General features: G+C 47.2%; 1 protein-coding gene across 1 annotated transcript in view; it reads left to right on the forward strand.

The window, feature by feature from the left end:
* TENM4 (teneurin transmembrane protein 4) overlaps nt 1-15,813 on the forward strand; it is a 398,484-nt gene that overhangs the window by 158,866 nt on the left and 223,805 nt on the right. Inside the window, exon 3 of the mRNA XM_023510159.1 lies at nt 8,857-9,112. Within this exon, the coding sequence (XP_023365927.1) occupies nt 8,857-9,112 (256 nt within the window). The remainder of the gene's footprint in view (nt 1-8,856; nt 9,113-15,813) is intronic.

A 15,813-nucleotide genomic window follows, 5' to 3' on the forward strand; every position in this document is an offset into this window, starting at 1 on the left:
CTGGACACCCTTCAAGCTAACAGTGGTCTCCCTCCTTGTCTCTCTGTGTGGCCCCTCTGTAGGTCTCTGCTCCACATCCCCTGTTCTCTATACCACCTGCTGCCCCCTGGGACTATCTCTTCCAGCCGGTGGGAGTTGGCTCACTCATGCCAACTAGAAGGCCCTCTTCTTCCTTGTTATCTACTTCGATCCTGCCTCTAACAAAGTTCAGAGTCCTCTGTCATTCTAGAAACTTCCCTAGACCACTCTATCTGCAAATGGTTGTAGTCTTGAGGGGTATGGCAAATGCCTGAGACATGGAGCTGCATTTTCTGTGGCTATAGCAGAACACCACAGACTGGGCAATTTCTAAAGAAAATAAATGTATTTCTTACAGTTCTGGAGGCAGGGCAGTCTGAGGTCCAGGGGCAGTATCTGCTGAGGGTCTTCTTACTGTGCTGAAACATAGCAAAAGGCATTACATGGTGAGAGGGCAGGAGCACGCCAGCCAGGCCCCTCTGCCTCTTCTGAGGAAGCCACCAGTTCCACCATGGAGACAGCCCCCCCCCCCCACCTCGCTCCCATTCCCGCTAGGAGTTGTCTAATCCTAATTACCTCCCAAAGGCCCATACCTCCAAATGCCATCAATATATATTTGGAGATTAAGTTTCCAGCACATGAAATCTGGGGGACATACTTGAATCATAGCACGGAGGTTACTTCAATCTCTCTCTCTCCTCCTACCTTTCAGTGTCTTGCTGTGCCCACATTTAGCCAAACCTAGCAGAAAGCCAGGGGGCCAGAGAGCCCAGGGGATGCAGGCCTTATGAGTCAGCCTCTTGTAGTGGAGAAGGGCAGAGAATTATCTGGATCTGACGACGGGTGTGGGGGAAGCAAATAGAGATAAAGTCTCCTAGCAGCTGTTTGCTCATCCTGTGTCACTGGACTGCATATTCCCAGGACCACTGGGTCTTGTTCCTTGCATGCAGCTGGCTTCCCTGGCCCCCTCCCAGCCATGGTGACAACCTGAAAACACCCCCTTCCCCATATCCAGGCACCTTTATTGGAAAACCACCGCATCATACAATGAGGCTTTTTCACGCACTGTCCGTCTGTTGATGTTCCTAACACACAAAGCAATTTAATAGTCTGAGTGTCCACCCAAAGTTTTGCTCTGACTAAATGACAAATGAGAAAGCAGAAACAGACGTATTGTAACCTTAGGATTTCCCATCATGCAAATTAGAAGTGCCTCAAGGAGCTCTGTAGTGTGCCATGAAGCCTCTGTGGACCTCCCGTTCCGGGAGTACATCTGAGGACCCAAGCCATCTGCCATTTGGAACTCCTGAGCCTGGGCTACAACATAGCAGGACTTCAGAGAAAATGAACAGAGAGCATCTTGTCCAGAGAGGGAATGAATGAGCAGAGAAAAGCTCATAAAATACGTGGCTCCTAGCCTCATGCTCAGGCCAGTGGTTATATTTTGGACTTTACTGTTTTAATCCATTCTGGCTTGGGGTAATAATGTAATATCATAATAGCGGTAGTTATCTCTAACTCTTGCACAAGACTTTACAGTTTGCAGTTTCATATACTCATATATACATTTGACAGGCGAAGAGACTAAAACTCAGAGAGGTGAAATAAATTGCCTGAGATTACCCAGCTTGCAGGAGGCAGAACTGAGACTGGAAGTCAGGCCGTCAGATCCCGCCTGCCAACTGGTGACAAAGAGCTTTCTGGCCTCTCTAAATTGGTCGTGGAGGGCAAGGTTCATTAGCTCAGCTCTCAGCACTGCTACATCACCATCCCGTGTCAGTGGTAGTCAATGACATTTTAATGGAAGCCAAATAACTTTCCATCGGCATTCTCTGGCAGCTGGAGTTTTTGTGTTTTATGATAATTAAATACCATCATCTTTCATATCTGACAATCTTTAGGGCCCGATTAATGGCTGCAGTGCACACTGGGGTCATCATTAGCTCCATAGCAAGGGGGCTTTGGGTGCCTGTCTGCCGTTTGCAGAGCTGCGCGTGGGCATCCAGCCTGGCACCCTTGGAGCCGGTGCTGGCCTTCGTTCACAGGGCTGTTAACATGTTTGAGTTCTTCACCTGAGCCAAAGTTCTGGAAGTTTATGCCTTTTTCTCATGAATGTGATCTCATAAAAGAGTAGTGATGTGCTGTACTGGAATTTTTCTACCAGCAAGGCACGCTGCGCTCAGTCTGGGCATGCTTGGAGCCTGCCCCCACCCAGTTCCCTCCACAAAGTGACCAGGAATCATCTCCATGATCTTCCCCTGCCCCCACACCACCAGCTAGAGGCCAAGTTCTTTAGCCTGGCAGCTCCAGGTGACGCCCCCTGGGCCTGCACCCAGCGTCTCCACTCACCCGCAGTCCCTGTCCCTCACAACCACTCCTGTACTCTTTATACAGTGTCCCCAGCCAGCCTTGCACCCTCAGCCTTCCGAACCCTCGCATGTCATCATCCTGTGCCTAGAATGCCCCTCAAACACAAGTCACATGTCACTTTTTGGAACTCTGCCCCTGACCCCAGCAGTCAGGGTCTGGCAGCTGTCCTCTGTGCCCTAGAACATGCCAGTGGGGCTGTGGTGTAAGGGAACAAGGACTGTGGTAGGTGGCACTTGGCAAGTGCTCACCGTGGGATAGGCGTTGGTGGGAAGCACTTTCCCTGCACCCACTCACTTGATGGACATAGCCCAGTGCTTCACAGCATGGGCTCTGGGGCCAGCTGCCAGAGTTCAAATCCTTGCTCTGTCACTTAACAATTTTGTACCCTTGGGCAAATTACTCAGCTTTTCTGTGTCTCAGTTTCCTCACCTACTAAATGAAGGGTAATAATGGTACTTTGAGGTGTTATAAGGATTAAATTGTCTGGCAGGTGGTAATAAGCACTCGATACATGCTGACTTCGCACATGATGCTGCAGTCACGTCTAACTTCATCAGAGTGCCCATCTGTGTGGTATCCACTCGTATGTCTGTTGTCTTCACAGACGACAAGCGTCTCAAAGTCACCGACCATATTTGTTTCATATGTGAATCTCGGTATTTTTGATCTTTCTTCTCTTCCTTTTATTGCTATTACTATTACATAGAGTATCCCAAAAGTTGCACCCAAATTCTCCACACATAGGGAAAATTATAAAATTTTACAAAGAGGTGAGCAACATATAGAGAGTATTTCATAAATATTTTATAAGCTTTGTTTTTTAAATAAAGGTACAGTTAGCCATAATTTCCCTGATTTCCCTCCGTATGGCGACTTTAATGGTGACTTTTAGGACACCCTGTATATACATGTTATAGACGGATAACTAGAGGTGAACTAGAGCTTGTAGGAGACAGAGCTAAGGCCTAATCGGAGGCTAAGCTGCTGTCATATCTTCTTTGTTACCTGTTACCCCAAACACTGGCTGCTTGTCAAGGGGGGAACTGATCCTCATCTTTCAACCCTGAGCATAACAGAGGCTGTTTAATATTGCCGGCTCATTAAACCGAATCAGGGCCTTCTCCTTACTGTGCCTTGAACCCAGGACAGAGAGGAAGGGATTTGGGTGGCAGCCCATGCCTGGCGTGCCCTGGGATGCTTAGCTAATGCAGAAAGCAGCCTTCATCTTGCCACCTGGAGACCCCAGGCTTCTGGGTAGTAACAATGGCAGGGCTGCAGCTGGTCCTTAGCTTCTAAGCTACACATTGAGCTGAGGGTGAACCAGCAAATTGTCCAGAGTGAAATGTAATAATTTATTACTTAAAGATATCCCACTTCTGTTAGATATTGTCCTGCTTTTTCTTTCTCAAGTTTTTTTGCTTGGATTCCCCTGTTGTAAATGCTAAAAGCAGTGGTTCTCAACCATCGCAACCCATGGGAACCGTATTAAAGGGCCGCGGCATTAGGAAGGTTGAGAACCACTGTGCTAAAATGATTGCTATGGCTGTGATTTTTAGAGCTTCACAATTTATTCATTTGACTTGCTTTTATCATGATTGTAGAATAATTATAATTTTTAGAATGATAGTATTCCAAATACTATCATATTTATATTTAAATTATACATTTAAATTGCATAACAACTCTATAAGGTAGGCATCATCTCCCGTAACTGAAAAAAAAAAAAAAACCCTGAACCTCCAGAGAAGTTAAATGACTTGATCAAAGTCGCACAGCTTCTAAGTGGAAAAGCCACAACTTGAAGTGAGGGCTGTGCCATACCACTGCCTAGCCTTTTTCTATTACCTGCTGTTCTGGCCAGCATCCTGAAAGTGCCTCACTACAATCTTGGATCAGAGAGCTGCAGCCAGCAATCTTCAGTGTTCAGGATTTTTGTGCAATAAAATGAAAACTATCTGAGGTTTTGGAAGGCACCAGCAACTGCATGTGCATATGAGAACTTGAAGGGGACAATAACAAAAAAAATCTTCCTGGGAAGCCAGGCTTGCAAAACCTAGATAAGCAAGTGGGCTTTCCTGACAGTGGTGTGCACAAATAACAGTCAAATGACTCACGTTTGGGCTGGATTCACCGATATACTTGGTAGCTATCTCTGCAAGAAGAGAGTGCAAATTGGAATTTACAGCATAGCTTTGCTAGTGTGAGGATTCTTACATCCAGTAGCTGGAGAGAAGCAACTGCTTGTGTAGGCAAGAAGCCCAGCTACCTGATTTGCTGTTCTTTCCCTGACGTTCTGTAAATATTTACTGAGGGCCTACCATGCACTAGGCCCAGCTCTGTGCTGCCACTGGGAATATGGAAATGAATGACACATGGTCTTTCCCTCAGGGCTTGGTAGGAGTCCACATTATACTCAGCACTTGGGCAAAGGCCATGGCTCTTCAGGCTCCAAAAAGGGCTAAAGTAGGAATGTGCATACCCTGTCAGAGATACACTGACCAAGGACCGAGGAGCAGAAGTGGGTTGCTGGAGGTCACCCAGCCAGTAAATAGAAACCAGCAGAACGTTCTCTCCTAGGCCCTATCTATCTCATTCACTGTTTAATTCCCATCACCTGGTTTACAAGACTTGGCACAGAACAGGCACTCCATAAATGCTGAATTGGATCTGATACTCCCCCTGAAGAGGAGAGTATATATGTTGGGGAGGGGATAAAAGAGGGCTTGTCCATAGCTTCTCACCTCTATCTCCCCTCCTTGGCCAGAGGAGCAAAAGGCAAGTCCATTCAGACCAGAGGAAACATTTACTCCTTGGGAAGGTCACATTTCCTTCTGGGGTTTGTGAATGCGGCTTCCATTCTAAGCTCCCAAGTACAGTGTTTCCCTAGGGAACCTAGGAAACATCATGGTGCCTTTCTAAGGCTTCTCAGGCTGTAAGAGGGGAGGGAAGGGGAACAAAGGGCTCAGCCAAAGCATCTGTAACCCTGCCTGGTACCAGTACCTGGCAAGTAAGTAAAGGTTTTCACAGGCTGGTGGCCAGAGCAGTGGTCTCCAACCTTTTTGCACCAGGGACTGATTTCACAGAAGACAGTTCTTCCATGGACTAGAATGGGGCCGTGAGTTAAATTCTCATAAGGAGGGTGCAACCTAAATCCTGGGCATGCTCAGTCTATAGTAGGATTCTGTTCCTATGAGAATCTAACGCTGTGGCTGATGTGACAGGAGGTGGAGCTGAGGCTGTGATGTGAGTGATGGGGAGTGACTATAAACACAGATGAAACTTTGCTTGCCCACTGCTCACCTGCTATGAGGCCCGGTTCCTAACAGGCCACAGACTAGTAACCATCCTTGGCCTGGAAGTTGGGGACCACAGGTCTAGAGGGTCCAAGATGGTCTGTTATTATTTTTTGCATACAAATATACCCCACATGAGCCTTACCTGGACAGATTCCCTAGGCCACAAATAAGCTGTTTACTAGATAAACTTGAATTGAACATCTGCTCAGTTCTGGAATATGTGATCACCCAGTACAAAGGGGACAGGGACTTTCACACTTCCTAGAGGAAGCAAGATGGGGACACAAGTACAAATGTTCTGCAGGAGGAGATAAGGGTAAGAGGTCTGGGTTGCCTACTCTAACCATTCAAGAGCAAAAGAGAACTTTGGGGAGAGAAGATCCAGGAAATCTTTCTGAGTAGAGTAGCAAGCAGTTGAGCTGAGCTTCAAAAAATAGAGGATTGGATCAGAATATTTCTCATCCCCCTAGAGGAAGTTAGTTTTTAGATGTCACCACTGATCTTATACTTAAAAATCTCATCATTTGGGGAAGCTTAACAGCCCTCTAAACAAACAGTTTATCAAGCCAGAGCCTGGTGTCTGTCCCTACTTAGTCACAAAGCAAATGTCTATAGGTTTGCAGACCAACCTGTTCTAGCCCAGACCTGAGATGCTATTCTCTTCACTGAGGTTCTCTTTACTATCTTTGGCCATGGACTTGGACATTCTAGTAGGAATCTGTGTTTTATGCAAAGGCACCATGGTTTGGTAGACCAAATTCAGGCTTTGTATTTATGAGGACCATTTACTGGTTTTGTAAGCCTCGGCTTCCTCATCTATAAAACAAGAATAGTACTATTACTGCCCTCTAGGTGTTGCTGTGAACATTAGAAAAGGTGACATGAAAGCACACCTAGTAGGTGCAAAAATGCATGGCAGCAACTATCACTATCAGTGAAATAAAATGCTACAAGGAGGCTGACCCCTAGGGCAGGAGTGGGATCAAGGACTAGGTCACACTTCTCTGCTGGCCTTCTCATATCCATTAGACAGAGTGGCCCAGTCACTGCCTCTCTCTGCTCTGGTGGACTGAAGCCAGCAGCCTGAAAGGCCAAGGGTGGGGAGGACATTCAGTCAGCCAAGACGGCTGCTTCTGCTGCTGGCTCCTGTCCCAGGCTTGCTCTGTCTCCATGAAAGTGCTGCCCAAGGACAGCTGGACAAAATAAATAACCAGATGCTTCTCCCTGGTCCATGGCTCTGTGTACTCTGAGTGGGTCACTCAGCTAGACAAGTCTTACTGGCTTCCAGGTTCTCTTCCTCCCATCAGGGGGCATTCTTGCTAGTTCCCTTCTGGGTTAGCATTACAGCATTGCACATCTTCAGAGATAGCACTCACATTCTACCACCTTCCTAGGGACCCTCCTCCTCAGAGTTGAGATTTCAGCTGCTTGACCTACCTAAGCATATCTCTTGGCCTCTGGAGGAAGGGTGTAGCTGGCCTGAAGGGTGTAGGAAAGGAACTGATGAGAGATGAGGATGGAAGATGGTGTATCAGATTCCAGAGGGTTCTGCAGGCCCAGTGTGGGCTTGAAGCTGAAGGTGACAGCTTAAATTAAGGAAGTGATCTAGTCAGATGGGTTTCTTTCTCCATTCTACCCCTAACTCCCCTTCTTTAATCCCTCACGAGATTTGTTTTATAATTCTTTGGCAAAAAAGATTGGGTTACCTGACAAGCTGAGAGTGATGCCTATTACTAAAACTATCCATAATACTGACTGTGCTTCACACTTGCTTAATGCTTGATGGTTTCCAAAAAGCTGTCTCCTGATCCAAGGAAGAGCACAGCCTTTGGAATTTCACATCTGCCTTGGTCTGAATCCTGTTCTGACTCTCAGGCTCCTCTGTAAAATACAGAATTCTCATGAGAAGCAAATGCAACAGAATATTTTGTAAGCCATGAACTTCAGAAATCTTTCTTTCCCACTGGTTGCCTCATTTGATTACACTATAGCTCAGCAGTCCCCAAAATAAACTATTTTTCCCATTTTACAGATGAGAAAACTGAGACTCAAAAAGGTTAAGTGGCTTGTCCATGATCATGTGGTTAATGAGTGGCAGAATCTAGACCAGAACCTAATTTCCTGACTTCTTCACCCCATCATCAGCTTCAAAAGACGGGGATTTCTGTGAACATAGCTTCAGTGGACAGTGAAGATTTACCCCCAGGACTTGCCTCACTTGTGGCAGCACCAAAAATTGCATTTACTTTATTTCTTTATAAATTATATCCACTTAGCCACATACCCTTGGGCACTTACCTGCTTTAAGTTTTCATCTTTAAATTAACAATAATAATACCTGTTACTTCAAGTAATTGAAGGGAGTAAAAATATTTATCTCAATCTCTTCATCTGTAAAATGGGGATAAAAACAGTCCCTGCTCTGTGGTAGGTTGTGAAGATTAGTTGAATTAACACATGCAGAGGGCTCTGGCACATACCATGTGCTTAATAAATGTTAGTGGTGGATTTTAACCATCCAGACAACAGCATCACTCACCTTACTCAAAAGTCATCTTTGCCCTAAGTCCACCCTGTCTATAATTTCATGCACAGGCCACAGTCCTCCTCCTGGTTTTTATCACCATTTCAGTAAACTATATGTTTTACTTTTTTTTTTTTTTTTGGTATCTTGCTTCATTTATTATGTACCACTATATAATCAGTGATTCTGTAATTTTGGCATACATCTAAGTTACCTGAAGGGTTTGTGAAATCAGATTTATTGAGCCCCACCCCAGGGTTCTCAATTCAGTAAGTCTGGGGCAGAGCCCCAGCATTTTCATCTCTAACAAATTCTCAGATAATGTTGTCCCAGACCCACTTTAAAAATCATGGTCCTAAAAACGTGAAACTCTGAGCAGCTGCCAACACCGACAGGTAGTTTTTAATGTATGTTTCTCTCCCCTATTAGACGTCAAGCTTTGGGGGGGGAGGAGGAATTTTTGTCTGTTCGTTGATGTATCCCCAGCACCTAGAGTAGGAGTTGCTCAATAAATATCTGTGGTCTAAATACGTATTGAATACATCGCTATTTGCCAGTGCCTGCCCCCGCTGTCGTGGGCACCCTCGCGGCTGCTCGTCCACCGCGGGGCAGTGGCCAGCTCGCTGACCGCGCGTGTTTGTGCCCTAGATCACCCCGGAGGCCTGCAGAACCACCCGCGGCTGCGGACGCCCCCGCCGCCGCTGTCTCACGCCCACACCCCCAGCCAGCACCACGCTGCCTCCATCAACTCCCTCAACCGGGGCAACTTCACTCCCAGGAGCAACCCCAGCCCGGCGCCCACCGACCACTCGCTCTCCGGAGAGGCCCCCACCGGAGGCGCCCCTGAGCCTGCCCACGCTCAGGACAACTGGCTGCTCAACAGCAACATCCCGCTGGAGACCAGGTGCGGGAGTGGGCGGGGCGCAGCGGGGTGGGCGGGGCGCAGCGGGGTGGGCGGGCCCGACCTGCCGGGGGCGGGCGCACAGCCCGGGGCTGAGACTCTCCGCTGGCCTGAGAACAGGGCCGGGATGGGGGCGAACAGAACCTGGCCTTCAGAGCCCAGCAGACCAGGCCCGGGCCAGTGCCAGCAGGCTGCTCACTAAAGGTATGACGTTGGCCAAGACGCTGAACCCTCTGCGCCTCACTTCCCTTGTCTACACCGTGGCGATGGTGCGCACGGGCCAGGCCTGTGGTTAAAGTAGAGGAGAGCCCATGTGCCAGGGGCTGGCGCAGGTGTGTGGCCGAGAGCCTGCTCTCTGCGTGTTTGACTCGGGTGCTCTCTTTGGTCTTTCCATGTGTGAGATCCTTACCCCTGCCTAGCATTTGGCTTGGGCTGGTGTTCAGTAGACGCCAGTCTCCCCGATTTTCCCCCCTTCTCTGCTCCTTTGCTGCTGTTCTGTCACTCTTACACCCAAGCCCTAATAATCCCCACCATTTAAACATCAGCTTGGTTAGAAGAACTTTCCTGTGTGTGATGTTAAGTAATCCTCCCACCTTTGGGGAGCGGGTATTATTAGGATGATCCCCACATTGGGGAATTTTGGAAGCCCAGTATCCGAGTGGGTCCATCACCAGCTGAGGAGCACATGGGCAGTTGGTGCACAGCTAAGATTTGGAGCCCGTGGCCTGACTCCCAGTCCAAGGGTGCTTCCCTACACCACAACTCAGGTCTCTACCGGCGTGGATCTCTCTGTCTCCTCCCTCCCTCCCTCCAGCCTCATCGGAGAAGGCGTCCTTCAGCTCAGGGACTTAGCCTGGCTTCTGTAGCTGTTCTGCTTAGCCACTGTTTTTCCACAATGGAATGTTTTTAAGTGACTATAAAACCAAACAAGCCCACTGGAGAAAGTGTAGAAAGATATAAAAATGAAAATTAAGTTTACCCATAATCCTACCACTCTGAGATAAGCGCTGTTGACTTTGAGGCCATAGCTTTTCCCTACTTTCTCTAAAATAGAGATGAAGTATCCCAAGCTCTTAATCTCCTACACCATTTCTTACCTTTTCCCTTTCCTCTCAGTCTCGCTCTGTCACCCCAGCTGTAGGGCAGTGGCAACATCATAGCTCACTGAAACCTAAACTCCTAGGCCCAAACAGTCCTCCTGCCTTCCTGCCTCAGCCTCCTAAGTAGCTGGGACTGTAGGAGCATGCCATCATCCCCCACTAAATTTTTTTTAGTAGAGAAGGGGTCTCACTCTTGCTCAGGCTGAACTCTTGAGCTCAAGCAATCCTCCCACCTCAGCCTCCCAGCATGTTAGGATTATAGGCACGAGCCACCACACTCAGCCTACCCTATTTCTTAAAGTGGTGGGAAACATAGATTTTATTTTTCCAAACTCCTGTTCCTTATTTGTAAAGAAAACAAAGGCATATGAGACTTAAAGATATAAAATTAATCTGTTCATGGAAAGTATAGCCATATGACTCTCAAGTGCTCAGCTATCATACTGTCGTATTGACCCCGAGGAGTCCCATAAGAGAAAAGCAACATCCTTTTGTACCATTTTATTCCAGTGGAATCATTTTTCCAAAAGCGGATTTCTTAGAGAGGAAGCCCCCAGTCTCTTAATTGACATTGTTTCTGTGGGCATCCTTTAAAATCACATGTGACGTTTCCCTTCATGCTTCCTTCACTCTCGTCAGTAACAGCCAGATAATCATATGTCATCCCACCCAGGGTGGCTTAATCAGATCTCCATTACTCCCAATGTGCTTACCGAATGACTAAACACGGCTAAAAGAAGCCAGCAGCTAATAGAAGGTTCTGATTCTCTGCACAGACCACAGTTGCCACTCCCTTTGCTCAGATGTGCATTTCTCTCACTTAGGATCAAATTAGCAGTGCCTAATTTGAGTCCCCAGGTTTTTCAAGAGGGAGGAAGATAGAGGACAAGCAGCAGGGAGGTTCTCCTAATGATTTGTTTGAGATGCAAAGATGGTCTCAGCTCACCTCTCCTGCTTCATCTGCCAGTGCTCACCTGCCTTTCTGACCCCCTGTCCTCCTATATGCACTGTGAAAACTACATGGAATCTTTTCTTTTTCCTTATACTTCACTGCTCAAGTAAGAAAAATGTTCACCGTAGAACCTTTAGAAAGTGAAATAAGCAAGAAGAAAAGAAAATCACCTATATCCATCGCCAAACGATAACAAGCATTGTTAACATGTGGGTGCATACTCACACCATTTACATTTCATACACAGAACATAACTATACATGACATGTATTATTACAGAGCACATATTTAATGTTCAGTATATGTCTGTGCATGTGTGTATTTATCAGCATTTTCCCAAATGCCAAGCCTTTTCATGCCCCCCATGCCTTTGCACTTACTCTTGTGCAGCTATGCTAGAGTTGGGGTTGCCCACCTTCTCACGTCTTGGTCTAGCTAAGCGCTACTTATTCTTAAAGCTCCAGCTGAAATGTTTGAAGAAACCTTCCTCCGTGACCCCACAGTTCTTTTCATGTGAGAACAGCCTAAAACTGGTAGAGGTGCTTAATACAAGGGATAACACAATCAGAATTCTGGATCTTACCTGGTTGATGGCACAAAACTAACAAGGTGAAGTTTAAGAAGGATCAATGTCAAGTCTGGCAGATGGAATCACAAGCTGATTCGGTGAAAAGGATATGAGCTTCAAAAGTCAGATGGACCTTCGTTCCTACCTTGGCTTTAACACTCGCTGAGCAAGTTCCTTAACATCCCCAATCCTTGATTCCCTTTGTCTGTAAATTTGGGCAAGAATTCATGCCTCTCAGAGAGATAGGAAGGAAATAAATGAGATATATAAAAAATACACAGCACAGTGCCTGACATTTAGAAGCCATACCATAAAAGCTACTGCCCATTTTTTCTTATACATCTGCTTCCTTTATCAACCCTGTGAAGAGAAAAATTACTCAGAGGAAATAGTAGGTTCTACCTTTCTTGACTTTAGAAAAGTAATTTGGCCCTGACATTCTACAGGTCTAAGTGATGGTCCCTTCACCACAGCAAATTGTTTAAAGCCCAGGTTTTAGGGTCAGACAGACCATAGGCTCACACTCCTACCCTAATGCTCACTAGCTAGGAACCTAGACCTTAAATTTCATCTCTAAAGTAGAGAAAATAATAGTAACTTCCTGTTCTGATTATCTATTGCTGCATACAAAACAAAGCCCTGCTAAATGTAGGGACTTAAAAAACATCCAGTTGATTACATGTCACACTGTGAGTCGAGAGTTCAGGAAGGACTCAGCCACTCCACGTGGTGTTGACAGCAGTCAGTAGGTGGTAATCAGCGGGCAACTAGGTGGGTCTCAAAGATGCAGTATAGCCTCACTCACATGCCTGGCACTTTTGGGTGGGGGGAGTGTCAGGAAAGCTGGTCTCAGCAGTATCCCTGTCTAACGTAGCCTCAGGACCTCTCCACATGGTCTTCCCAGGAGGGTATTTTACTTCCTACTCAGTGGCTCAGAGCTTCATGCCACCTGTTAAAGCCTTCACAGGAAATGGCATGGTGTTGCTTCTGCCATACTCTGTTGGTCAAAAATATCATGAGCCCGGCAGCTTCAAGGAGAAGGGAAACAGACCCCTCTTCTCACTGGGAGGCATGTCAAAGAATTTGTGGCTCTCTTTAATCCACCATATTACCTCGTATGGCTGTTATAGTCATTACATTAAGATCGTGCCTGAAAATGTCTCAGCATACAGTCAGTGCCCAACTACTTATCACGTAGTCCATGTTATTCAGTAAATATTCACTGAATGCCGCTGTGTGCCTAACAGGGAAGACATTCAAGAGAACAGTCTCCCTTACAGAAGGATAAGTGCTGTGTAGACGTAGGCACAGGGAACGTGCTAAGTTTTAATTGCCTTGGGATCCCAGCACTCAACCCAGAGCTTGCCACAACATGGTGGCTGCTTGATACGTATTATTAACACACAAGAAGAGAGAATAAGTGATGAGTGGGAACTTACCTAACTGAGCCTTGATTGGGGATACGCTTCATACAGTGTGACTGAGAGGTGATGAGCAAGCAGGAGCCCCCCCAGGTAGCGGAGGGGATGAAGGGAGGGCCCGAGAGAGATTCAGTCTGAGTGAAGGCCTAGAAGCCCAAGAGAGTAGGGCCTATTTGAGATAGTTGTCCTGAACAGCTTTTGCTAAGCTCCATTAGGATGAGAGCCTCTTGATACCAGAGAAACCGTCACAGACCGTTCCTGAATTGTCTGACTGAGTCGATGTTAAGAGTCTAAAATAAATAGCTAAGCAAATACTATAACAGCTGGTAGAATGACCAGGAGGGATTTAGGCTTCATACTGGCAAAAAAGAGAAAGACCGGAGAAGGATAAAGGAGAGAGAGGGCTTTGGTAAACCTGCTCCTGCTCCGCACCCGCTGTACCTCTGTCAATCTCCAGGGTTGACTGAGTCCCCCAGCAAGCAACCTGGGCCTACTAGTTTTCCCTAGACCTGGGGTAATGTGGCACCTTAAGTTCCACAAGTGCATCTGTGATCCATTCTGTCGGGAGCCATATGTTTAAGGTTCCCCCAAACCCTGATCTACTTCTTTTGCACTCTGCAGCATCAGAAGCCTAATTGATTTCACAGGGACTGTCTGATTAATAACCATCAGGCTCCTATCGGTTGAGGGAAAGCCAGAGCAGAAGGCTGCCAGATCTTGGCTCCAGCTCATCTGATCGCAGGCCTGGTTTGGGGGCCTGGGGCCCATTTTGTGGTCACACACAATTTGAGGAACAGCCTTCCCTATCCTCAGGGATGAGGGCCACCCTGACAGTCCAGCACAGCCTGATGTGGTTCCCAGAAATAGTACACAGTGCCTTCTGGGCCAGGCCAACCCCTGAGCATTGCAGAGAGTTGAAAAGGACAATCTTCTCTATCTTGGGTTATTCAGACATAGCCACTTCCACGTGAGAAGTGCATGGTCCTTTGAGGGAAACAGAGCAGACCCATAAATGAATGAAGACAGGCACTATGAATAATGCTGTGACAGAGGGAGCACTCTGAGCAGACGTGGGTGTGCTTCTTCCACTTGGAAACATTAAATCATAATGAATACTCAAAAAGCCCTTACTGGGAATAGTCAGGTACTGTTCTCAGTACCTCGCTTATTAGCTGTTTAACCCTTACAACCTTTCCATAAGGTAGTGTGTTGGAGGTCCTCAAGACCCAGCCCCAGGTTTGACAATTTGCCAGCAGGGCTCCCAGGTTGCTGCATGCCATCACCATACTCAAAGCTCATATTATGGTGCAAGGATACAAAGCAAAATCAGCAAGGGGAAAATATTCACGGAGTAAAGTCTGAGCAAAATCAGGCACAAGGTTCTAGAATCTTCTCTCAGTGGAGTCACACAAGACGTACTTAATTCCCCCCAGCAACAAGTTGTAACAAGACGTGTGAAATGTTGCCAATCAGGGAAGCTCATTAGAGCCTCCATGTCCAGGGTTTTTACTGGTAGCTGCTCACATAGGTACCCCATACCTAGCACGTACCCAAGAACCAGACTCCCAGAAGCAGACAGCCAGCATAAACCATAGTGTTTAACAAAGAGTTTAGGCACAGTGAGTTGGCCACTCTCATCAGTTACTGATGGGAACGCTCCCGAAACCTCAGCTCCTAGACTGCAGCAAAGGGCCAGCCTTCTAAGCAGGCCTTTCAAAGCACAATAGTCAGGACTACTATCTTAACTCTTCCGCACACATGGGTAATCTTATTATCATCCCCATTTTAGAGATGAAGGATCTCAAACATAGAAAAGTTAAGTAACTTGCCCAGGGTCCCACAGTTATGTGGCAGGGCTATGTTCCATTCCTTTGATGGGCTTCAGAGCCTGTACAACTGACCACTGTCCAGTGCCATCTTCCTGATCGTTACAAACAGGAATCTATTAAGAGGAGTTTGCAGGGACAGCTGGCCATGGGCACAGGGACAGCTGGCCATGGGCACAGGGCCAGGAAAGAACTTGGCCTTTTGGAGAGATGGCAAACAGCTGGGTGAAGTGGGAGCACAGGGAGTCTCCGGAGGCTGGGAGTAAGATCAGCAGGCGAGGTCTTGAGTTATGGAAGAGGATGCTGCGCTCAGCCCTGTGGGCATGGAGGCTGAGCATGGTGCAAGGTGGGGTGAGAAGCTAGCAACATTTTTTGTACCAGAGAGTGGCATTACAGGGTTGGCCTGCTAGAAGGATCACTGTAGCCTGGAAAACCTGGTACCCGTTTTCCTTTACTTATTCAAATGCCTGCTCCATAACTGTGTTTGTGTGTGATCGTGGCTGAGTCACTGACCCTCTGCACACATTGGGGGCTCTGCTGCAGAAGGTGGGGTTTGGTCCCTGCCTGTCCTTCCCCTCTCAGTGGTTGTGGGAATAAGATGCAGCAATGACTGTCCCAGGGCTTTGTGGGCAGAAATGTGGTCCAGGCAGCAGGCTCGCTGCGAGGATGTGAGCTTTGAACATAGCACTCCTGAACAACTCCTGGCCTTTGCAGCTTCCTGGCCACTTCCTTCCCAAAGCCATTTGTTCTGCCCCTGCAAAGCTCAGCTTGCCATGAGTCGGACAACAGGGCCTGGAATCTGCTGCTGCAGGTAGCTCAGGGACTACGCCAAACAAA

This window comes from Otolemur garnettii, unplaced genomic scaffold (genome assembly GCF_000181295.1).
Source record: "Otolemur garnettii isolate 467f Iridium unplaced genomic scaffold, OtoGar3 scaffold00001, whole genome shotgun sequence".
Taxonomy (NCBI): Eukaryota; Metazoa; Chordata; class Mammalia; order Primates; family Galagidae; genus Otolemur; species Otolemur garnettii.